We start from the raw sequence: 27,105 nt of genomic DNA, 5'->3' as shown, positions 1-27,105 counted from the left end.
CTCTAACTAGGTCTTGTTTTGACATCAATGGACCATCTCCACAAGGCTAGTGCGATCTTCTAAGGGAAGCTTTATGATGTTCAAATCATCACCGCAGGCATAGACACCATCAAGTTGATGCATATCAATGAAGAAGCGACAAATTGAAATTGAGCTTAAGCTGAATGATTCCAGTTGACTACACAAGGCAAGTCTGCAATCAACAAACTGCTAGTAGTATGGATATACGAATTCCACCATTAATCAATCGCATTTCCTCCATTCATCTAATCATCTACCATCTAGGATTGAAGACTCAACAAGAAACCATGCAAATTGCAAGAAACGACACACTTCACCATTACTTCAATGAAAATGGAGTTTGTTTACAATCAATGGCAACAATTTCTTGCCTTGTCCTCCTATTCTACTCTAATTGCTATTCTATCAATTTCTAACTACTCTCTGTCTACTAACTGCTTTCTATTATTTACAACTCTCTCTAATTATTGCTAATTAGCCTTTACAAATGAAATGCCAGGGCTTATATAGTGCCCACAATACAATTCGATGGCTTAGATCAATTCGAGATCAATGGCCAAGATTTTACAATGAAAACCCTAATTAGGGTTTGTTACAACCATTACATAACATTTAATGCTTGACCAATGAAATAATTGTATTGCTTGGACACATGTCCTCTCTGGAAAATTCCACCAATGAATAGCCGGGGTAGGTACATCGAAGTTTGTGCCACCTTCCATGAGGTAGGTACATTGAATCTGGATATGCTGAGGTGGACCACACTGACTGGAGGAGTGATGACTGGGATGCCACCTCATCTGACACTTGTAGCTTGCTAGATATTCAATTTGATGTCGTTGAGAGGCTATCTTTAATTAACTCTTGTTCTAACTCCTTTTGTCCTTGATGTGCAAGACGATTGATGTACCTTGCCTTGGAATGCTGGATTTGGAAGAGGTCGCCCTTGATGACGTTAGTCCAAAGAAGGCCGTCCTTGTCGATGCTAGGCTGGAGGAGGTCGCCCTTGATCTGGCTTGATTTTCCTTGAGAAGATCTCCATTTGATGCCTACACAACATTTCACAATTAGAAACATGATTTTGCAATATGTAACATAGATTAGATTAATTTTTAGGAAACTTCATAATAAATCCTTGAGTTATTATTTCCTAAAAAACGATTGAGCTATTACAATTCAAAATTCAAAATTCAAAATTTGAATGCTATGACGATCAACAATCAAAATCAAAACAATAAATCCATATCACCATACCTCACTTGAGAGCTAACTCTAGAATGCAAAACAAGGAATTTGCCTAGGCAAAATTAATGTTTGAAGCCTTTTCCACGTGATCTTCAAGGATAATGAACGTCCTTCCTATCAACTTTGCCACCTTTGGGAATGTCTTTGACGTGGTCTTTGGCAAGTTCGCCTAACTTGAAACTTCAAGCTCGCACTCCCCTTTGAAGATGTTTCGCACCACCTTTGCCTTCTCCAAATCGCATGTAAGAGGTGATTGAATAATGATTCGAAAATGAAATTTTCACCCTCCCTTTATAAGCGCTCACCTCTCATTTACCTCTAGGCCGACTTTTACAAAATGAGGCAATTAAAAACCAATTTCAAATAAAAAAAACAAAGGCCGACTTTTGTAAAATGAAACAAATTTTAAATCAAGCGCCCCATTTTATTTATAATTAATTAATTTAATGCCTATAATTTTAAATAAACTCGATTTTTAAAAGGCAAAAATTAATTAATAAAGACCCATGCGCTAATGTTAAATGCTAACTTTAATTGGATTTCAAATTTATCGATTTTTTCCTAGCATTTAATAAAATCTAAAGAATGTTTTAGCGCCAAATTTGGAAGAGGTAAGGACACAAACCTATCGCTCTGGTCCTTGACTAAGGGACAGGAGCGAATTTGATGTTTAGTCTTGATTCTCTTGCCTTTTATGTTCAAAACCTCCATCCTCACGTTGAGACTGGCATGTTTACCAAAAAACTCGAGCTTGATCGTCTTGATTTGGTGGATGAATGCCCTCTAAGGTGGATATCGCCCTGGTCCCTTGGTGAGGGACAGGAGCGAACTTCATGCTCTGGCCAACATTTGCTATCTCTCAAGCTTTACTCCTTGTTCATCACCTTGCAAATGATATCCTTGATCTTGCGAACCTTGACTTTGACGTGATCTTGAAGGAAAACGAATGATTTAATGAAAATCGCCTTGGTCCCTTGATGAGGGACAGGAGCGATATAGCTTCCTTGTTCAAATTGATAGTCTTTTGATGTTTGAAACCTTTGCATATCATCATCTTAAGACGCCTTAGACCCTGTGCAACCATGTACAATCTTGACTTGGCATGAATTTTGAATGAATTGGCAAATATGGTGGATATCGCCCTGGTCCCTGACTGAGGGACAGGAGCAAACTTCAATGTCCTAGGCTCATGCTTGCTTTCATCAACTTGCCATTGCTTTCATCGTGTAAAATGAAGTCCCTTGGTCCCCTTTGGACACTTGAAACGTGATCAACATTCAAAATCTAAGCTTTCATGAAGATTTCGCTCTGGTCCCTGCCTGAGGGACAGGAGCGAATTTGTACTTTCAAGCTCAACTACACTTTGCCAACTTCCAAATTTATCTTCAACGGTCTAGTTTCACCCTCCTTTCTTGCCTTCAAACTTAAAACTTGCTTGCTTTTGCCTGAATTTTACCTTATGAAGAATTTCGCTCTGGTCCCTGGGAGAGGGACGGGAGCTACAATGGATTTCGCCCTGGTTCCTGACTAAGGGACAGGAGCGATTTTGCATTTTGGTCTATTTTTCCTCATGTTTGTGCCTTCAAATTATATTCAACTGGTAAAAAGCACTTCCTTGGTTCTCCTCAAGTCGTCAAATCGTTCAAATCTTTCAAGGACAAGGAAATTTTGGATTTCAAGCTCCGGTCCTTCAGTGAGGGACAGGAGCGATTTTTGTCCTCCAAGCCCAAATGCTTCACTTTTCACCATGAAATGTCTTTGCTAGGGAAGATATCATCCTGCCTCATGCTATGAATAAAAGTTAATGTCCAAAAAAAAGTCTAAAATTGTGCATATAAAGAAAATCGCTCTGGTCCTTCAGTGAGGGACAGGAGCGAATTTGACCTTCTAGGCAAAAACTTCATCATTTCATTGTTTTTGATCAAGTCTGGATGCTCTATCATGCTCATTTCGTCCTTCACCATGCCTTTGATGTCTCAATTCGTCCAAACACGGTCAGGTTAAGTATAAGTGACATTTCCTTCTATGTTTCTTCTTTCTTATACTTTAAGTTATATTCCATATATACTTTCAGGATGTTTGAGAGTGGATTCAGACCTCCAGGAGTTATATTGCAAAATCTAGTTTTTTGAGGTTTTTCAGTTTCCAGACTTAGTCAAATTTCAGGATCAGGACATTCCAGACTTAGCCAAATTTCAGGATCAGGACCTCACTCAAGCTGGACTTGCTACCCTATTGATCTCCCCGACAGCACTCAAAATGCAAAGGCTAACTAACAAACCCTAAAAAAACCCAAAGAACAAACCCTAAAAAGCAAAAAAAGCAAGGGTCCCCATTTGCAATGGGGCGATGTGTGAAAACGTCACAACAGACAGCAATATCAAGCTCAAAGACTTGATTATGTGAATTCCTATCTACCCTTTTCTATACTAACACTATCAAGAACAAATTATAATAGCTCAAAGACTGGAATATCTTATTCTTTTCTACTTAAAACAATGGGAAGTAGTATAAGCTCAAAGACTCATAGCTATTTTTCACAAAATCTGCTTCTAAACTCTCTCAAGAATAAGTGTAAGCACAAAGACTTACAACTTCTCTCAACAAAATATTTATTTTAATCTATATTAACCTCAAATATTTGCAGCACAAAGACTGCAAATCAAATGTGATTAAGCTCTTTAAGAAACACTTGCAAGAAAGATAATATAGAACACAAACTCAAGTATGTAGCACAAAGACTCAAAGCTTGAGCAATTTCCTTCTATTCCTTTCAATTCTTGAATTTACACATGAAAGCTCAAAGACTTCTTTGCTGTAAATTTGGCAGAGTTTTTGCTTGCTTTCCAAAAAGATAAAGATTACAATAGACCCCCTCAAGTATTTATAGAAGAGGAGGCTTGAGAAAAAGGTGGGAGGATCCTAATTAACTTGAGAGATTCTCTCAACCACCAAGACTTATTCAATAACTAACTAAGACTTATTCCAATTACAGTCTTAACTGAACACAACTTGTAGTTGCCTTACATGTAATTACAAAAGTGCAAGTAATGATTTAACTTGCATTTTACAAAAAAACTTTTACATGTAACTTGTCAAAAGAAAAACTACAACTAAAGATTACAAATGTGGAAAAATACAACTAAGTGTTGAAAAACACTTAAGCTGTAGCATGTGAAGATATGAATCCTTCAAACTTTTGGATGATCATTTGTAGTTCATCGAGATCCGGTTCATGGGTATTTTTGACAACAACCACGGTCTTCTCAATGGTATCATGGTATCAGAGGAGTGCAGAGTTGTTTTTCTCCAGGATGGACTGAATTTCATGCAAAAAGATTTGGTGTTTCATCAATATTTGAACTGAAGCAACTGAGAATTGATCGCTCCTCCATTCATTATGAATCCTTATCTGCAAATCTGCAAGAACTTCTTCTTCTGGTATTAGCTCTCCATTCTGACTTATTATGTTGCAAGAGGCCTTTTCACAATGAGAGACAATATCTTGGAAAACTTCACCCCGTAATCTCATTGCATCACCAATCTCCTCAATGAGGGATTTAAGAACAAGGGCCTTATTTTTCAGAAGCTCTTCAAATTCCAAGTACATGACCCTGGAAGAAATGATGGCATGCTCCTGTAGAATACTCAACTGTTGTTGGGGCATGGTACGCCAGATTGTCAAACTATCTTCAACACTTTCCAGATTCGTTTTGAAAGTATCGGAACTCTGATCTAGTTTCTCTTCAATGGTTTCCAACTTAGACATCATTTGAAAAATGTCTTTCATCACTTGTGCACATAGATCATGAAGGTGATCAACCCAGGAATCCAATGCTTGTACCTTCTGAGCAGCCCTTTCAACTCCATGAATTGATTCTTGGGAACCGGAAGAATTTGTGGGATTACTCCCTTTAGCAGCAGGTTTTGTAATTTTATGAACAACTGCCATAAGTTGTCGGTTTTCCTCTTCTAGCTTGTCTTTCTTTGCTAGAAGTTGATCACACCGCTGTACCAGTGAAGCTACAGAAAACTGGGCATCATGTTTAATCACCTCATGCGTTTGCTTACCCAATTCTATCCTTGTAACTTTGTAATCAGCAGTTGACATCTCTTCAAGTGGCTTATCTGCAATGGGTTCAACAATTTCAGCTACCTTCATCTTGTTGCTGTCAACAGTTACTCTGGAGATAGTCTTGGTCTTTTTAGCAACCTTGGATCTAGATTGTTTAAGTTGCTGATAATCAAAGGCATTAGGTGAGATTTCTTGCTTCTTCCTTTTTGGAGTAAAAGAACTAAGCCATGGAGCTAAAGCCATCAACTCTCCTTCAGTAGTAGCTGTAGGCAAAGGAGAAGCAGTTTCTGTTTGAATAACTATGGTCATCCTGGGAGGAATATTTGTTTGGATGGCGACCATGGTTTGCTCAGTAACCAATGGGCATGAAGATTGCCTCATAAATTCTTCAAAACCAAAAGTGGAGGTATCAATCTCTGACAGCTGGATACATGCAGGAGTATCTTTAGGAACTTCCAGCACACTCTCTTGTTGATGATCAGGAGGCGGCTCGTATGTTGAAATAGGAAGGGCATTTTGAGGAGATTCATCCACAATCAAGTCAGGAGGAGAAAGGGGTGTCTCAATGGAAATTGAGGAAGGGATCTCATGAGGCGAGTCCGAAGTTGGAGACTTAGGAGCATCATCAGATTGCTGCCCTTCTTTTGGATTATCAAGATCAATCACCTGAACATGTAACCGTGACTTTTCCTTTCCACAAACTGTCTCCTTAGGAGGAAGCACTACTGCCCGACTAACTCGCAATTTGATCCTTGTGCTTGAAGATGATGCGCCTTCCTTGTTGTCAACTTGAATCTTAGACTTTCGTCCAAGAGGCCCCGCAGAATCATCTTCTTTTCCAATCTTGATTTTTATGAGTCTAACAACATTACTTTTCAGCCAAGCGTTGGTGTTAGCCAAGATAGGCTGAAATCTCTCAAGAATGGATATGCACTCCTTGTGTGACCATTGGATTAAAGGAAGTGGAGCTTCCTCAACCCTTTGTGAAATATATTCAGGATCAAGTATGTGCCCATCGTCAATCATCCCTTGTGGAATATCCACCAAGTTCAAATCAACAACTTGCTCAACAGTGAGCCTGCAATAATCCATCTTTAGAACTTCGACCTCTGTACGGAGATCTACCTAGATATCCTCAATGCGATGCACGTGCACGAAGGATTTTTTGATCTTCTCCTTCATACCCCGATAATCAAAATCAGCTCTGGACTTAAAACATTTGAGCTTAATTTCTTGCATTTCGGTCTCCATGGCTTTGGCTTTAACGGATGTGACAAGAGAATACCGGCCAATTTTTAATAGGTTTGTTGTAGAGATCCCCATTCCAACCTTATGTCTGACGGATTGATGAGCGTGGACAACCATGATCTGTCTTCCCAACTCCATAAGAATGATCTTATCAGTTGGGTATCTAGGGAGCATGTATGGCTGCCCACTATAGCATCCGATTCTCATATAGGTAAAGGTCGGGAATTGAAGAAACAAGCATCCATACTCACTCACTCTTTCCCATGCCTCATCTGATACCCTTTTGTTCTTCAGAGTTCTGTCAAACTGACACATGAGGTAACCGAAGAATGCATCTTGGACTCTTCTGAAATGCAATTTGCTGGGTCTCAAAGTCAATTGATCATAATATTCCCATACCGGTATAAGCGAGCGATCACCTTTGGTAGAAAGACTTGGAAAATGTCTAAGCAATGTTGCCAAGTACACCAAATAGGAGTTCATGTAGAAAGTCATGGTGGAAGAGATTGCTGAAAGTTGTTCACACAAGGCATTGCTGATGACTTCTCCCCATGATATATGATGGGATTTCCTTATGAACATGATGAACTGGTACATCCAGGGCTCAAAAACATTAGAATGTTCAAGGCCCATTTTCCTGTTGAGGAGGGTTATGATGTCTTCTATTTCCCATATGAAGTCACAGCGGTACAACTTAGCCCACCTTGAGAAGGCGGCTCTTGGCTCATGGATCCACCTGTTGATATGACGTTTGCAGTCTTTCTCCCTTTAATACTCAGCTACACTCTCTTTGGAGATTTCAAGAAGACTTTCTCAATTGTGTCTGCATCAAGGCGGATTATTGCTTTGCCATCATCATTTTTGATGGTTCTTGTCTCCTTGTCAAAGTGATGGGTGCAAGCAAAAACAAATTCAGGTTCTAGGGCAGCCACTGGGAAAGAAGATGCGTGATGGATATGGCTGTCCAACAGCCGCTGCATATTGCTATCTTGTGGATCCTCAACCCTCTTGACAAATTCTGACATGTCCACATGCCCTATTTCTGTATCTCTTATATGATCCAAAGGAGAGGAAACTTGGGAAGGTGCAACTTCGTTTTGGTACTTAACATATTTATACTTTATCTTCTTTGGAATTGGTGATGACGACAAATCTGACATTGATGGACAACCTGGAATACTGTGATGAAGACTTAAAAGTGTTAAGGCAACATCATATTCAGTTGCAACTAACATTTTTCCTTCTTCAAATGGGAAGAACTTCGACTCTTGCACTTCACGACTTTGTGAGAGAAAGAGGGGAAATAAATGGAAATGGGGGAATCTTGACTTTGACCAATTTCGGATCTTGGGAAAATTTTTGCAAGTATACAAGTTGGAAAGAGCACACATGTAATCGGATTTTTAAAACCCGAATGCAAGTATACTTGTAAATTTGCAAATGGAGAAATGGGTGGAAAATGAGAATTAGACTTGCGGAAAATGACGAAAATTGAAAGTACAGACATGGGTAACATGAATGGATAAAAATGGGAAGAACTTTCAACATGTAATCCGGTTCTTAAAACCCGATTTTGAAAGGATGGGTATTTCTCATCTTTGCAACTTGGAATTTTAACCAAAAATGGTTAAATTCTTTAACCGTAAGGGAAGAACAAAGATTTTCATCCAACTTGTAATCGGGATTTAAAATCCCGAATACAAGTAAAAAGGGAAAATGGGGAAGATCAATGCAATTCAAAAATTGCTTATGAAGGGGGAAAATCTCTCTCACAAAACCGATTTTTGGGGCAAAAACAACATATTTACAATTTTACAACTAGAAAGGAAAATAAGAAAACAAGAAAACAAGAAAATGAAACAAGAAAAGAAAAGAAAACATACCTTGTTTCAAACTAAAAATGCCTCTTCAAAAGATGATCAATCTTTGGAAGAAAGAAGAATATCTCTTAAATAGAGACAAACCACAATCTCAAACCCTAGCCATGTTTAGAAAAAACGTTATTTGCAGCAAGTCGTGGCACCAAATGCAAGTAAAAAGGCCCAAGAAGGGGTCGAATCCACTTTAAACTTCAACGCCTTGCCTCAGCAAGTAAAAACGACTTAGGAGGTTGGAGATTCATGGCGACTTAGGAGAGAAAAACGTGTTTGCATTTTTGACACCAAGAAACCAGCAATCCAAAACCCTAGAATGACGTGATATGTGTGGGCAAATGCATGAGAATAGGGGAAGAATCCTAAATGCCTTGCATCTCCAACAAACCTCCACAAAAATTTCTTTGAAATCTTCAACAAATCTGTATTTCTTGCTAGTCGGGTTTTTGAAAAAGATGAATAAGTTCGATTTTGCATGTATTGGAGAAAATCGGGTTTTTTGGACAACATAACAAGTTTAAAATTGCACTTTTTCATCAACAAGGCAAAATCGGGTTTTAAAAATGCAATTACAAGTTTAAAATCTTCCAAAATGCACTTTAGAGAGAAAATCAGGTTTTTTGGGCAATATAACAAGTTTTAAATGTCAAATTATTTCAATTCTAGGCAAAATCGGGTTTTGGAGAGAGATGTGCAAGTTTAAAATTACTTGTAAAGGGAAAATAAAATCCCTGCAACAAGTTTTAATAACTTGCACATATGTAATAGGGGTTTAAAATCCCTATTACAAGCAAAAGCCATTAAAGTAGGGGTTTTAGAAAAGAATTACAAGTTTACTTGTAACTTAACCAAAAAATCCCTATTTTAACTGAAAAAGCCAAAAAGCATCAAGGGGGAAATAAAAAAGCAAATTACAAGTTTTTATTTTTCAATAAAGTGCACTTGTAATTAGTCAAAAATTCGTCTACAAAGGCCAAAACAATGGAAATCATTAAAACTTGCAATTCAAGAGAAATTTCCCACTTGCAGTCAGGGAGAAAAAACCCAAAATTGAAGGAAAGACATAGCAAACGAATCCAGAATGCGACGAAATTCGAAACATAGTTTGAGGATGGACTGAGGATTAAGCCAATCCAAGGATTAGTCAAAATTCTGCCTTGGGAAGTGTGCCATAGAGAAATTTTCATTTTTTTGGAAAAAATTTCATGTAATGGTCCTTCATTTTTGTAAACAAAAATGAGGACAACAGTATGCATGGGGATGTGCTTAATATATATGTTTAATATATGAAGCCTGATAATGTTCTTATGCAGAATTTAATAGTAATATTAATATAGATGGCAATATGTATGACAGTCATAATATACATCGATAGTACAAAGTGATATTGCCATAACTTTGTCCTAAGTCATAAATCTATTCTAATCCTTCTATTCCCCAAGGGAGATGGGTGCTGCTAGGGAAGGGCAGAGTAAAACCACTTCAATAGAAAGCCCCAAGGGTGAAAGGACTCTTGAAATCTGGGCTGCAGGCCCCATGGGTGAATGAACTGAGTTTCGGTAATCTGGGCTACATTAAGGAGGTGGTGTCAAGTGCCCTAGGCAACCAAGCCCTCTTCTGGGAATGGGGTCAGATTGGTTTGGGTTTAGGCATGGTTTTAATGGCATCATAAGTTATATTACAAAGAATTAGTTGGTTATGCTCAATTGATAGCAATAGAACGTAGTAACATAGATGTTGCTCTTGGGAACTGACAGTGTATAAATAGGGGACATTACAAGTAAAAAAGATTTATGGCCAAGGTGAGGATGCTTCAATTATCAAGACGCAAAATGGAATATATTTTCATGTGGTCAAGGCAATTTTTCTTTTGTGGAAGCCTTATATGCTATGCATATAAAGAAAGACTATAAAGTGGTGGTGGAACCATGGAGGTGAAACACTTGAATTTCAATCATCTCAATAAGATTTCTTCCACAAGCTCTTCATCTTGTGAGAGCAATTGGAATGCCTATGGTTTCATTTGTTCATTGTAGAGGAATCAATTAGGTCAAAGAACGGAGAGAACCTATTCTACATTCATAGTTCACTTCACCTTCTCTCTCATGTACAACTTGGGTACAAGGAGGGTCCTATAAAATGAGATCAAATTTTACTTGATAGAGCAATTTCATCCTTGGAGGATGAAGTGGTTGATGGAAATAGCCTCAATGAATTAGCCTTGGTTCTATTGCCTATAGAGGAACATGAGCTTGAGAGTGATGAGTATTTGGAGAGCATCATAACCAAGGACCTAGAAATTGACTACATAGCTGATGTACAAGTGGAACTTCATCCATTGAATGACCTAATATGATAATTTAGTTTTCCGGTTTTCATTTTTTGTATGATATAGTATGAACTCTTGAGTCAAGAGTCTTGAAAGTTGACAATATATTTAATATTAGTCTGTGTTTAAACTTGAAAGTTCAATGTTTCAAATTTTAATTGTTGGATTTAAGAGTTAAGACATTATGTCATGATATTGATTGTCAAAGAAATATCAAACAGTTACTCTTTTCAGTTTTCTTCTTGCTGAACTTTATACACACACACACACACTTGTTAGTGAAGGGTCCTAGAACATATCCCCTTGGTTCTAGTCCAAGGTCAAAAACTCATTGTGGATCTTGCCTATTAAATTTTTTTGCTAGGGTAAAGGTTACAATAGCTCATCTACAATGCAATTATTGTGATTATGGCTCTTCAGCAAATCCTTTGGGTCTCAAGTTTTGGCGGGGTTATATTTCCTTTTACTAGAATTAAAAATCTATTGCTTATGAAACATCTCTTCTGAAATTAGATGTCCAAGAATTTTCAACTCTCGTGTAGTCAATCTCTCTGTGTTGATTGTAACTAGGCTTATAGGGGTTTGGATTGCCTTAAGGCAACATCCGAACCCCCCTTTAGGACCGGGTCCTATCCTAGGGTAACGTGACCCTTTCTCATTCACATTGCCACGCTATGCCAAAATACATGCCATTTAATTATTGGCGCCAAAACCAAGGAGGCCGACTTACATTTCAAAGTGCAAAAGATGCATATAAATAAATGACAATTTGTAAGTCAATAAACAGTCATCAAGTTTACATACAAAGGCGATTTAGCTCTGCTGTGCGAATTCAAGGAAGAGTGCGAACTACTTCAGATTGGTGCGAAATTGTATTTCAGATTGGTGCGAAATTGTACAAGAGGACATAGTGGTTTTTATGCAAGGCTTTGAAGCATACAAGGGACAGATCTGATATGTGAAGATAAGATTCAAGCTAAGTATTGTACTTATATTTAGAGGAGAATATGTAATTTGACCTGTGGGTCTTTCATGCTGGGTTTTTCCTCCTTGGAGGTTTTCCCAGGGTATGCTTGTTTGTCTACTGTTTTATTTCTGATTTATGTTGGCTTATTAAATACTGCAAATCTGATTACAATCTAGGGCATAATTAATCTAAGTTGATTTACTAAAATACTGCAAATCTGATTACAACCTAGGGCACAATCAATTATATAAATCTGTTTAATATACCTAGGGTTTAAAATTACATGGTATCAGAGCTATAGGTGTCATTAACTTCTGATTTTAGCAGATCGATTGTTGCATATAGCTGTTGTTTGTGTTCAAATTAAAGATGTTAGGTTTGAAGGCTGAAGATAGGCTTGAGGGAGCCATTGATTTTGCTGCTTGGAAAGTTCGTGTTCTGTTGATCCTTGAAGAAAATGACCTACTGAAATTTGTAGAAGAAGAAAGGCTGTCTCCTCCAGAAGATGCTAAAGAGCTGAAATTGTTCAAGAAAGATTCCTTCAAGGCTAGAAGGATCATAATTGAGTCCGTCAAGAATCATCTTGTCACTGTCATATCAAAGTTTACATCTGCTAGAGAAATGATCAAACACTTGGAAGGGATCTATGAAGTCAACAATCTCAGTAGGGCTCTTGCCCTAAGACAACAACTTCTACACATGAAAATGAAAGAAGAAGACTCAATCATTGCCTACTTCATGAAGATCAATGAACTAAAGGACAAGCTAAGCACTCTTGATTGCCACATCTCAGATAAAGACCTTGTTATGATTGCGTTAAATGGTCTACCAGATGAATGGGAACCATTCATTCGTAGCATTGGTGGAAGAGCCGATCGTCCCAACTTTGAGCGTCTTCAATCTGATTGCATCGAAGAGGAATCTCGAATTGAGGTAAGAGGAAAACTCAAGAACTCTCTCAAAGATAATCATGTTCTCTTATCTAAATCTAGGAAAAGTGGTCATTGGAAGAAAGAAAAGAGAAGCAAAGATTTTAGATCCTCCTTCTATGATCCAAGGAAAAAGTCAAGAGATTCCTCTCACATTCGTTGCTTCAGATGTGATAAGTATGGTCACTATACCAGAGATTGTCAGAATGACCCAAAGGAAAGGGAAGCTAACTTAAATGAAGTTGCCGAACAAAGTGAGGACTACCTTCTTATCTCTGCTCTTTCCAGCAATGTTCCTACGGACAGTAATGCGTGGATACTTGACAGTGGTGCCTCCAGACACATCTCAGGATTTCGTGAGCATCTCTCAAATCTGATTGAAAAAGACACCAATCTTCATGTAGTAATCGGTGATGATGCTCGATACTCGGTAAAAGGCTCTGGCACTACCTCTTTAAAACTAGATTCTGGTATTTCCTTACAACTCTGTGATATTCTATTTGTACCTGGTATTAAAAGAAATCTTATTTCCATTTCGGCCTTAGAAGATAAGGGTTTGCAAATAGCATTTTCTGAAGGGAAAGTACTCGCTTGGTCTAAGAAATCTAACTTCAAATCTGCTCGTATTATTGGAAATAGATGTGATAGTTTATATAAGCTTGCAGCTAATCCAATTCAAGCTCTCATTCATGAGACTCCCGAATCATGCGAGCTATGGCATAGAAGATTGGGTCATCTTCACTTTCAAGCTCTTCCCACTCTCGGTAAAATGGTCAAAGGTATGCCTAATCTTAGTTTATCTCATGATGATGCTTGTAAAGGTTGTGCAATGGGTAAGAATGTAAAGAATCCCTTTCATAAAAGCGATAGTAGGGCTAAAGAAAGGTTAGAGCTTATTCATTCAGATTTATGTGGTCCTATGTTAGTAGCATCTCCTAGCGGTTTCCTATATTATGTTATCTTCATAGATGATTTCTCTAGGAAAACATGGATCTATTTTCTTAAAACTAAAGAGTCTGAAGAAGTCCTAAACAGATTTAAAGAATTCAAAGCCTTAGTTGAAAATACTACAGGAAATCGAATTAAATGTTTGAGGTCTGACAATGGAGGTGAATACACCTCAGGTAGCTTCTATGACTTTTGTGTTAAAGTAGGAATTAAGAGGGAGTTCTATGTTCCCTACAACCCTCAGCAAAATGGAGTTGCTGAAAGAAAGAATAGGACCATTGTTGAAGCTGCAAGAGCCATGATACATGATCAGGACTTGCAATCTTTTCTATGGGTAGAAGCATCCAAAACCGTAGTTTATATTCAGAATAGATGTCCTCATCGAGTCCTAAAGGATGTGAAACCTGAAGAAGCCTTTTCAGGAATCAAACTAGACATCAGTCACCTAAGGATATTCGGAAGCCCTGTGTATGTTCATGTGCCTAAAGAAAAACGAACCAAGCTGGATCCATCTGGAAAGAAAGGCATCCTAGTAGGATACAACGAATCTTCCAAAGCCTTCAGGATCTACATTTCAGGTCAAAGGTATGTTGAGGTAAGTAGAGATGTAACTTTTGAAGAAGATATTGCTTTCAAAAGATCTAAAGGTTCATTAATCAACAATGATGATATGGTGATAGAAAAACAAGATTCAATTGTTGATGCTAACCCTGAGTTACAGGAGGAGTCTACTGATCTTTCAGATCAGGAAGTTCAGAATGACTCATCAGAACCCATGCAATCTACCGATATACCTCAGGATATTGTGGTCTGCAAGAAGAGACCACTTTGGGTTAGAAATATAATTCAAGATGCTGAAGGGTTTGCTGCTCCCAAAGGAACCTTCAGAAATAGCAAGAGTGTCCAAAATCATGCCAACTACATTTCTGTGATGTGCAATATAATTGAGTTTGAACCCCACAATGTCGGAGAAGCTATGTCCCATCATGCTTGGAAATTAGCCATGGATGAAGAGTATGGGTCTATCATCAAGAATGATGTCTGGGACATTGTACCCAGACCCAAAGGTAAGTCTGTCATTTCCTCTAAATGGTTGTTTAAAATTAAACATAATGCTAATGGTAGTATTGAAAAATATAAAGCTAGGTTTGTAGCTCGTGGTTTTTCTCAAAAGGAAGGAATAGATTATGAAGAAACCTTTGCCCCTGTTGCTAGATATACCTCTATTAGGTTTATAATAGCTGTTTAAAATTAAACATAATGCTGATGGTAGTATTGAAAAATATAAAGCTAGGTTTGTAGCTCGTGGTTTTTCTCAAAAGGAAGGAATAGATAATGAAGAAACCTTTGCCCCTGTTGCTAGATATACCTCTATTAGGTCTATAATAGCTATTGCTGCAGCCAAAGGTTGGGAGCTGCATCAAATGGACGTTAAGACAACCTTCCTTAATGGTGTCATTGAGGAGGAAGTCTATATTGAGCAACCAGAAGGTTATGTAATCCATAAAAGAGATTCTCATGTTTACAGGTTGAAGAAAGCTTTATATGGGCTCAAACAGGCTCCTCACGCTTGGTATGAAAGAATTGATAAGTACTTACTAAGTTTAGAGTTTTCCAAGAATGATGCTGATGCTAACATTTACTTGAAAATTTATAATGATGAGATGCTAATTTTAGTTTTGTATGTAGATGATTTATTTCTCACGGGTGAAAATGAATTAATCATAAGATGTAAAAAGGAATTAGCCTCAGAATTTGAAATGAAGGATTTAGGTCTAATGCACTACTTCTTAGGGTTAGAAGTATGGCAAAGAGCTAATGAAATCTTTCTAAGTCAGGGAAAATACACTATTGATATTTTGAAAAGATCTAGAATGATAGACTGTAAACCTATGCGTACTCCTATGGAATCTAACTTAAAGAAGTTAAGTGTTTCTGCAGCTAACTCGGATTTTGCAGATCCTTCTGAGTACAGGCAGTTGATTGGCTCCCTGATGTACCTAGTCAATACTAGGCCAGATATCTGTTATGCTATGAATGCTCTCAGTCAGTTCATGAGCTCACCTAAACATGTTCACCTGGTTGTTGCCAAGCACATTCTAGGATACCTACGTGGCACGATTGGTTATGGGCTGAAGTATTCGCTTAATACCCCAATCCTTTTGAAAGGCTACTCAGATTCAGATTGAGCAAGAAGTGTCAAGGACAGGAAAAGCACTTCAGGCATCTGCTTCAACTTGGGCTCCGCAGTGATCTCTTGGGCATGCAGAAAGCAATCTTCGGTAGCATTAAGCACTGCAAAAGATGAGTACATTGTTGCATTTGTTGCATCCAGAGAAGCAGTGTGGCTTCGTAAGCTCCTTGTTGGATTATTTGGTCAAGTCAATGATCCTACCACCATTCATTGTGATAATCAAAGCTGTATAAAGATGTCAGTAAATCCTGTATTTCATGATCGGTCCAAACATGTGGAAACTCACTATCATTACATTCAGGATATGGTGCAGAGAGGCACCATTCATCTAAAGTACATTAGCACAGATGAACAGATTGCTGACATCCTCACCAAACCTTTATCCAAAGTGAAGTTCGAGTACTTCAGAGATAGACTTGGTGTCATGGAAAATGAAACCCTGATTGAGAGGGAGCTTCAATCTCAGTGACTATTGGTAGCACTTTGAATCATTATTTGCTTGTGTGCAAGAATGAACTACATCCAATCTATGCTTGTGTGCTAGATGGATAATTGTAATAATGTAAAGACCCACTGGTGTATTACACTTTCTATGCTTGTGTGATAGAACCATCCTATGCTTGTGTGCTAGGTGGAAGATGTAATTCTATGCTTGTGTGCTAGATGGAACTTAAAGGTTCAGATTATGTATTCTCCTCCTCCCTAGTTAAGAGGGAGTGTTGATTGTAACTAGGCTTATAGGGGTTTGGATTGCCTTAAGGCAACATCCGAACCCCCCTTTAGGACCGGGTCCTATCCTAGGGTAACGTGACCCTTTCTCATTCACATTGCCACACTATGCCAAAATACATGCCATTTAATTATTGGCGCCAAAACCAAGGAGGCCGACTTACATTTCAAAGTGCAAAAGATGCATATAAATAAATGACAATTTGTAAGTCAATAAACAATCATCAAGTTTACATACAAAGGCGATTTAGCTCTGCTGTGCGAATTCAAGGAAGAGTGCGAACTACTTCAGATTGGTGCGAAATTGTATTTCAGATTGGTGCGAAATTGTACAAGAGGACATAGTAGTTTTTATGCAAGGCTTTGAAGCATACAAGGGACAGATCTGATATGTGAAGATAAGATTCAAGCTAAGTATTGTACTTATATTTAGAGGAGAATATATAATCTGACCTGTGGGTCTTTCATGTTGGGTTTTTCCTCCTTGGAGGTTTTCCCAGGGTATGCTTGTTTGTCTACTGTTTTATTTCTGATTTATGTTGGCTTATTAAATACTGCAAATCTGATTACAATCTAGGGCATAATTAATCTAAGTTGATTTACTAAAATACTGCAAATCTGATTACAACCTAGGGCACAATCAATTATATAAATCTGTTTAATATACCTAGGGTTTAAAATTACACTCTGTACCTTGCAAACTAACAGTATTCCCATATAAATACATAAATACAAAGACATCACAGCCTTGCTGGGTCAAAGCTAGTCTATGTTCAAAAAGAGATAAAGAAGATCTGTCAATCAATGCCTGCTCATTCTCTTCCATACACCCTAGTATTCACAAGATAACTTTTAAAGTAAAGACTGACATTTATGGTGAATACTGAATAATGAAATGAGAAATAATCACTTTCACAAGAACATAACCTACTGTATATGGCTGCTGATACAGAGGGTTGCACCCCAAGTCATATTCTCTATCTTGAGCATATCCCTTTGACGTTTGACAGCTAAGATATTGTGTCCCTTAATGACATTCACATCTTTTCTTAGCTTCCCTAGTTCTGGAACAATATGGCCACCTGTATTTAATCAAGTTACTAAAATGCAAAGCATGGAATTTATCAAGTCAATAATGAAAACATATAGTGGCAATGACATAAATAAAATGAATTTGACATATAATGTTCCTTACCCCTCTCTTTGAAAGAGAATTTGTGTATGATATTGTCATAAATATACAAAATACTGAATACAGTGGATTATGGTGATCAGTTTCTACTAGAGACAAAATAAATACATGCAATATCTGTTACTTTAAGAAATACAACAATATAGGGTTGTTGATGAGTTCTGTGCCATAATATTGAAATATAACACAAGATGATAACTAGCTGAATTCATAGGTCTGCAGTGCAAGAGAGATGATAAATATTCATTCACAAAAACTTATGTTACAGACTATGCCCTTGTAGCAGTTTGTGACTGCAGTCTCCTTTTGTCCCCTGAGGAAGTTCTGATTTTGCAGCCCCGTTGGTATTAAGATTATTTATTTTTTAAATGATAATCTTATTGAAGGGGAGATCCAATTGATTGATAGTAATGTGATTTTGTTGATGCAGCTTCCAGGTTTTCAGTATCTCCTTTGGTGAAGGTAGTGCAAGTGGAACGACAAAGATTCACTAGAACTAGCGGGAAAGTATATGCTGTGGCAACTGTAGCAGATGATATTAAGGAGTATTCACCACACAATATTCTTTGTATTTATAATTTTCTCTTCTTTTGTATAATTTATGATTGTAAGTGAATGTCTATGTCATCAATCTGTAAGTTTCTTTATGCCATACTCTTCTTAAGTATTGCATATGAGAAAGACTCAAGCTACGTAGCTGGTAGACTTTGGAATGGTAAATCAAGGGTTTATATGAGGTGAGTAGTGATTAACATTATAATGGGGGTGCACAACTATCACCAGGAGAGTTAGATCGGGGTTTGGAAAGGTAGGTCCAACTGAGAATAATATACTGTTTTCTACTTGCAGCAATAGTCAGCAATGAAACATCGAAGACTAACTATTATTTTGTACATTTTGATACATAAAACAATGAAACATTCAATACTTAGAAAGCCTTAATGTAGATCCAGTATGCTTGAGATAGTATACATATGAACCAAAATCTCAATGTGCAATATAGCAATTATGAATATAAATTTTCACTGTGCTAATGTAGAGGCCCTCATAGCTGATTAAAAAGTACAGGGATTACTAAGTTAGTAACTAATTTCCTAGAATTTCACAGCTGTGTGATATATGTTGGGAGGAAGGGGTGTGCAATTTTAGGTAGATGTCTAGTAAGTCCTTAATTAATCCCGATTGGTAAGCCTAGAGGAATTTTCATAGAAATGTGGTGGAGCAAAAAGAGAGAATCCAAGACCAAGGTGAAGATCTCATTATTGATTGTTGAAATCATCCCAAACACTAGAGAAGATAGCTGTAGTGGCTATGAGAGCTAGAAGATTGAGCAAGAGGGCAAGATTGTTTGCAATTGTGTCTGATCGTTTATCATTGTTTGGAGGTAAAAATGTTTCTGGGCATTTGTTTATATATGGATCTGTTGGTAAATGGATTTTTTTTCCAAATCATCAATTATTTTTGGGGTAAAAACCCTCCTCAAGATGGCGAGGTTGCCTTCTTGAAAGCCAAAACTTGAAATCATATAAACATATACACTATAAAGATTTGCATTTAGTGGTTTTCAAATGATTTTGCAAAATTGCAAAAGGAATGCTTACAGAATGAGGATATAAAATGCAAGTGTGAATCCAATGAAGTACAAAAATAGAGCTCAACCAATTCAACACAAATCGTTTCAAAAATTTTAACGATTAACTGTTTAACTCATTGATAGGCTATAAGGAAAATTTTAGGAAAGTAAATGTCACAATTATTTTTAAAAAATACTTTTCCAAAACGAAAATCTTAAATTTTTCCCAACACAAAGAATACTCACTGTAGAAATTTATTGTTTTCTTGGAAGCTTTTGTAAATATTTGTACTTGTTAAAATTTATTGAATCTAGAAAAATATGACCATCCAGCTCAATTTCTTCACTCCTTAACTATTCAACACAACTGTGAACCTTGCATGAATTCAACAAGAATCAGCTAGGTGGGATTTTAAAGTAAAATGTCAAGAATGCCTTTTTCCATTTGCATTAACCTCTTCTTATAACCTATTCATTGCTTTTCTTAAAAAGCTTTTTTTTGCTTTTCGTCGCTTTTTAAAAAACAAAAAATTCTTCCTCCAAGTGACTTTATTAATTTAAATTTATATTTTAAACCCAAGAAAGCCGCTTTATAAAATAATTAATTAAATAAAGTCACGAGCTTAGAAAAATTAATTTAATTATTTTCCCACAACTGCTGAAGATCAAAAAATAATAAAATAGCCCAAAATTGAAATTCTGATCCACCATCTATTTACTTTGAGAGCATAGGAAATTGATCCATGTGCAAGTTGGCATTTTCTCAAGATGATAGACTTCTCTAGGAAGTGTGGTGTGCTCCCAAAATGTTGGATTTGTGCATGGATGGTACCATTATCCTCATCTAGGCTCCAGGAGCTCTTTGCCATTGTCAAAATATTTTCCCTATAATGCCGGCATGCTCCAAGAAAGTTGGAGGTTTCCAAAGATGTTGGAATAGACCAAAAATGAACATTACATGGCACATCACATCATTCATCCTTGTCATAGTTCCCTCCCCTTTACCTATCTAAATTTGAAAATAAATTCCTCATTCATACTCTCAATTTGAAAACAAAAGGCCAAGCTAAACACAATGGTGGAAAATGTTGAATTTGTTATAATACTAGGATCACAAGAAGATGACCATGCACAGTAATCATAGGGTGTGCTCGATTAACCACGGGCAATGATTCTCATCATTGTTGCCCTCCCAACCATAGAGGATATACTGTTATCGTCTCCCCCGAGCATGGAAATTATATCTCTGATATATTTATATATCAAATCTGGATATGACTTTACAGTATTGCTTCACTTCTTGAAGCTATATGGACAAGTTAATTTGCCATACAAGGAATACGATCTGTACGTAATAAGTTTGCTCTTCTAATGAATTTTCTGTGACTGAAGAATGAAGTCAATCTGCTACGTAAGACGATCTGCAGTAGACCAAACACTAATTGTAGATGATAATGCACAGGTTGAAGGTGAAGGCGGATCTGTTTGCTCTTCTTATCGATCTGCCTGTATGTCTTGTGTAATTCAAATTGCCTTGAGTATGTTCAATCTGCTGTACACAGCGATCTGCCTTTATAATTATTACAAGTCGATTTGCTCTTATAATATCGATCTGCCCTTCTGTTGATGTGTATTTTGTACATGACCAAACACAGAATAAAATACCTAAAAGGTACCTTATCCTCTCTTGAACAAAGTTCCCGACTGCTGAAGATCTCGCCGAAGGATCAGTCGAGGCAACTCCAAGGTTCTGCTTTGTAGGATCTCTACTCGTGGATAAGCTCTTTGCGGTATGATGTGATTTTGCTGGAATCACAAGGGGACTTACACTCAATGACCTAAACGTTTGATTTGCTGGAATCACAAGTCCTATTAACTAACTGGAAGACAGACAAATGACAAAAGATGCAGGGTTCAGGGCGTCTACTCTACTACCTAGAATGCGAGAAAATGGATGAATGACTAGGTGGAGTCCTACTGGGCTGGGTCTCACCATCAGGTTGAACAATTCAACACCAACTCAGTGCGATCTTCTAAGGGATGCTTCCAATACGTTCAAATCGTACACCATCTGACAATGATCACCATTCAAGATAATGTATGAACAATAGACGTGTAACGACATAAGATTAAGCTTATTTTATGCTAGTTGACCACGCAGGGCGCACTTACCATCAGTAAGAGGCTAGTGGTATGGACTAGACAGATTCCACACAGGTGCATTCAACAATTTTCTTCACTCAATTTAATCATCTATCATCAAAAATGAAGATTCAACAAGAGACCATGCACATTGCAAAGAAACAACATATTCCACCATATCTTCAATGAAAAGAAGTCTTTACAATTAAGGCAACAATGTCTTGCCTTCTCTTCTTAATCTACTCTAATTGCTATTCTACTATTCTGGCCTCTATTACTAACTATTAACTATTAGTTATTATTGACTAATTATCAGCCTTTACAAATGAGGAGCCAAGGCTTATATAGTGCCCATAATACAATTCAATGGCTTAGATCAATTTGAGATCAATGGCCAAGATTTTACAATGAAACCCTAATTAGGGTTTGTTACAACAAACTCAATTCTGGCCAATGAAATAATTGCATTATTTGGACACATGTCTTCTTTGGAATATTCGACCAATGGAGAACCGGGGTAGGTACATCAAAGTTTGTGCCATCTCCCATGAGTTAGGTACATTGAATCTGGACACGCTGAGGTGGACCAACCCGACTGGAGGAGTGATGACTAGGATGCCACCTTGTCCGACACGTGGTTGATGTTCAATTTGGTGATGTTTAGAAGCTAACTTTAATTAACTCTTCTGAAACTATTGGCTTCTTCAACGGCCCTTGCTTTAACCTCGTTTGTCATTGATGTGCAGGATGGATGGTGTACCTTTCCTTCAAATGCTGGACTGGAAGAGGTCGTCCTTGATGATGCTGGGCTGGAGAAGGCCGTCCTTGATGATGCTGGGCTGGAGAAGGCCGTCCTTGATGAAGCTGGACTGGAGAAGGTCGTCCTTGTTGATGCTGGATTGGAGAAGGTCGCCTTTTAACTGCAAGACAAACAAAAAGATGATTAAGGACACATGATAAGTTCATTTCAACATAGCATTTTCAACTTAAATCATCAACGAAAAGATATCAACATGAAACTTGCCCAAGATTTTCTCCAGAAACAGACCCTATAAGAATTTCGCCCTGGACCCTTTGGAAGGGTCAGGAGCGAAATTCCAACTTTAGCTCAAAATTCACAGTTTTGAAGGTCAAACATCTTTCCAAGGCATTCCAAATAGCTTTTCTCACCCTAGTCCAGGCCTGACTTAGCACAAAATTTGGAGAAAAGGATGGTTTTAGTGTTTTTCGCTCTGGACCCTTTGGAAGGGTCAGGAGCGAATTTCTTTGTTTGTAGCTCATTTTTCATCATTCCAACTTCAATCCACCTCACAAGGCTAGGAAATAGTTCTCTTTTTTCACCCAATCCAAGTTTGATTTGATTTTGTAAAGCAAAATAGGAGTTTTTAGGATTTTCGCCCTGGACCCTTTGGAAGGGTCAAGAGCGAAAATCATTTTTAGGCTCAATTCCTTCATCTTTCATGGTTTCTAGTAACTTAAAGTCACTCTTAGGGGCAACTTCTCCTTGAATTTACCTTAGCCCACACTTGATCTAGCAAAAAATTGATAGCAAAGAGAGGTTTTGAGAAAATTCGCTCTGGACCCTTTGGAAGGGTCAGGAGCAAAAATCTCATTCTTGACCCAAAATCATCATTCTTTCAACTTGAAACTTCTTTGCAAGGTAGAATCTCATCCTTCATTGCCCTAGGAACAAGGTTTCATGTCCAAGAAAGGTTAAAAAGTAGGCTTATAAGGAATTTCGCTCTGGACCCTTTGGAAGGGTCAGGAGCGAAATTTCCTTTCCTGCCTAAAATCCTTCAATTTCACAACTTCCAAACACTCTCAAAGGCAAGATCATGTCCATTTCCCCCTTCAACATGCTTTGGACATCACAATTTGGTCAAATAGGGAAGGAAATGAGGTCTAGGAGGATTTTCGCTCTGGACCCTTTGGAAGGGTCAGGAGCGAAAATCATGATTTGGGCATGATTCTTCCTTTTTCCAACTCAAAATCACCTCAAGAGGTAACTAAACATCATCCTTCACCCAAGGGATAAGGTCTTAAGCCAAAACAAGGTCAAAAGAATAGGCTTGCAAGGAATTTCGCTCTGGACCCTTTGGAAGGGTCAGGAGCGAAATTCACCTTCTTGGCTAGAATCCTTCATTTTTTCAAAGCTTTCAAACATTTCCAACGTCCAAACATGTCTACTCTTCCCTTCAAAATGCCTTGCAAATCAAAATTTGGTCAAATAAGGCCAGAAATGAGTCTTAGGTTGATTTTCGTTCTGGACCCTTTGGAAGGGTCAGGAGCGAAAATCTTGATTTAGGCTTTAATTGCTCATTTTTCAAACTTCAGTCTTCTCTTGGAGGCAAATATAGATTGTTTTCCACTTGAGGAACCAGGTTTTAAGCCCATTCAAGGTAGCAAATGAGGATTATAGAGAATTTCGCTCTGGACCCTTTGGAAGGGTTAGGAGCGAAATTCCTAATCTTGGCCAAAATCCTTCACATTTCTACGTTCCATCACCTCTAAAGGCAGAGACATGTTATTTCCTTCTGAAATTTGCCCATGGAACAAGGTTGGTATCCAAAACAAGGGAGCAAATGAGGCTTATGAAGAATTTCGCTCTGGACCCTTTGGAAGGATCAGGAGCGAAATTCCTATTTTTGGACAAGATCCTCACTTTTCAAAACACTTCTCAAGGCAAGAACACATCAAGACTCACACACAAAGCCTAATAAACCAACGCCCATCCAAAACAAGGAAGGAAAATGAGAGTTATAAGGATTTTCGCTCTGGACCCTTTGGAAGGGTCAGGAGCGAAATTCCTCTCCTAGGCTAGAATCCATCATCCCAAGGTCTAAAATCTCCTCTCCAAGGCAAAGTTGCATCAAACCTTCTCAGTTATGCCTCAAAAGTCTACAAACTTGGTCAAGCTAAGGAGAAAAATAGAGGAAATAAGAAAGGAGCGAAATTTGACATTTTGGACTCTCCGTCAGGATCATTTTATGGAATATAACATTTAAGTATAAGACTTATACTTTAAGTTATATTCCATTTATACTTTCAGGATGTTTGAGAGTGGTTTCGGACCTCCAGGAATTATATTGCAAAATCTAGTTTTTGGAGGATTCTTTAGTTTTCCAGACTTGGTCAAATTTCAGGATTAGGACATTCCAGACTTAGCCAAATTTCAGGATCAGGACATTCCAGACTTAGCCAAATTTCAGGATCAGGACATTCCAGACTTAGCCAAATTTCAGGGCATTTGAAGATCAGGATGACATTTCAGACTTCATCACTCACCAACTTGATCTAGCTCGGACCTTCAAGAATGATATCTACTCACAAAGCAAGACACAACTAGCAACGAGAGCAAAACCAAGCCCTAAGGAAGACTCTCAAAGAAATCCTAATTCTGGGGCCCTGTGGACTCACCCTGGCTCAAGCAAAGCCTGTAATCCAACAATACCCTCGACAACACTCATCTTGCAAAGGCTAACAGACAAAACCCTAAAAGACCTAGAAAAAAAACCCTAGAAAGCAAAAAGCAGGGGTCCCCATTTGCAATGGGGTGATGTGTGAATACGTCACAACACCTTCTTATTCAATAATCTTTCACATCATTCGATTGTATATCAAATGCAAGAGGAAAGGATCCTCCTTATACCCGGCATGAAGACTCTTCATGAAGAGCCGTCTTCTGCCAAGATCATCGTGTTTCCTCCAAAGCATCGTGGCCCTTCATCAAGGGTGAGGGACGGGTTAAGCAAGAGGCACGACTCATCCAAAGGTGGCGGGGAAGAACACCAACCATGTTTTGTTAACCTCTTAACAAATATTAATGTATAAGACCCCACATATAAAATGTCTATGGCTGATAGGCCAAATAGACATTTAGATTGCACGGGTCGATGTGAAGGATTTCGACCATAGCTACAACATTAACACTCCCTCTTAGCTAGGGAGGAATCCTTCTCATCCTTACATCACTCCAGAGTGATGATTTACCACAATAGCTACATCCATATGTGAGAGAAAGATATCACCTCACTGTGATATCAAGAGTTATGGCATATCCACAGAAATCATGTCACATGATATCCACCATAAATCTTTTAATGTAATATCCACCATTATGGTGTTAATGTTGTAGCTTCGGTCAGATTAAATTGATCAAGAAACAACTGTCTAATCAGTATATGAAGATCATTATGTTATAAGCGATTTATGCTAATTGAATAAATTAACTATGCTCCGAAACCTTCATTAACCCGATAATCATTATCGATTAGAGAAATCGATATTAACCATAGCGATAAATCAAACATTGATCATGCATTGTTATCGTTGTTATATTATCGATTGTTATATTATCATCTAATGGACATGTCTCATGTAGAAGCATGCCTCTACGTGGACTTAGTCCATGTAGGACATGGACATGCCTCTCCGTCCGCATATTTATATCCTTTTCGGCCTGCATTTGGAAAACACATAATGTACATAAAACCAGTGCCACTACAAGTGCAGCCATCTCGCTATTACAAGTGCATCTCGTCATATAACGGGATTCATAGAACAACTGGATAGTGTTGAAGAAAACTCAAATGAGGAAGCTACCATAGGAGATAACTCCACCTACCCTGTGAAAGGAATCGAGGCCTATACAGTTCATCTAAAATGTGGAGTTTCTCTTCAACTAACAGGAGTACTATTTGTACTAGGCATCAAAAGAAATCTGGTTTCTATCTCAGCCCTTGAAGACAAAGGGTATCGAATCACCTTCTTGGATGGAAAATTCTAACCTGGCCTAAGAACTCAAACATAAAGAAGGCATACACAATAGGGATTTGAGATGGATGTTTATACAAACTTTGCAATATTCAAACCCAAGCCTTAACTCATGATGTTTCCACTACTAATGAAATATGGCATAGAAGGTTAGGACATCTTCACTTCCGTGCCCTACCTTCCATAGAAAAACTTGTTACAGGACTACCTAAATTAAATCAAGAACACAAAGAGATATGCAAGGGTTGTGTTTTAGGTAAGAACTCTAAGGGGACCTTTTATTGTAGTGAGAACAAATCCAAAAATACACTTGGAACTTATTCACACTAACTTATGTGGTCCAATGACAACACCCTCCTTAGGGGGATTTTTGTACTATGTTATTTTTGTTGATGACTACTCCAGGAAAACTTGAATTTACTTCCTAAAACTTCAAGAATCCAATGAAGTACTATCAAAATTTAAGGAATTTAAGGCCTTAGTTGAAAACATGATTGGGAAAAGAATTAAAACTCTAAGGTCAGATAACAGGGGAGAATATATCTCTGAAAACTTTAAAGAATTTTGTAGTACAACTGGGATAAAGAGGGAGTACACTGTTCCTTACAACCCTCAACAAAATGGGGCAGCTGAAAGGAAAAAAAACAGGACCATAGTAGAAGTAGCCAAGGTTATGATGCATGATCAAAACCTTCACACCTCATTTTGGGCTGAAGCCTCTAACACCGTTGTTTACATACAAAACAAATGTCCTCATTCTATTCTTGACAATATAACTCCTAAAGAATCATTCACAGGAAATAAGCCCAACTTAAGTCACTTAAGAATATTTGGTTGTCCAGTCTACATCCACATTCCCAAGGAGA

At 37.8% G+C, this 27,105-nt stretch overlaps 1 protein-coding gene across 1 annotated transcript in view; it reads left to right on the top strand.

The window, feature by feature from the left end:
• The window catches only part of LOC131038029 (protein POST-ILLUMINATION CHLOROPHYLL FLUORESCENCE INCREASE, chloroplastic), a 125,738-nt gene that overhangs the window by 31,960 nt on the left and 66,673 nt on the right, over window positions 1–27,105 (top strand). Inside the window, exon 2 of the mRNA XM_057970296.2 lies at window positions 18,182–18,296. Within this exon, the coding sequence (XP_057826279.1) occupies window positions 18,182–18,296 (115 nt within the window). The remainder of the gene's footprint in view (window positions 1–18,181; window positions 18,297–27,105) is intronic.

The sequence above is a fragment of the Cryptomeria japonica genome, chromosome 9 (genome assembly GCF_030272615.1).
Source record: "Cryptomeria japonica chromosome 9, Sugi_1.0, whole genome shotgun sequence".
Classification (NCBI taxonomy): domain Eukaryota; kingdom Viridiplantae; phylum Streptophyta; class Pinopsida; order Cupressales; family Cupressaceae; genus Cryptomeria; species Cryptomeria japonica.
Note: the sequence above shows the minus strand (reverse complement) of the source record. Positions and strands in the feature narration are given on the sequence as shown.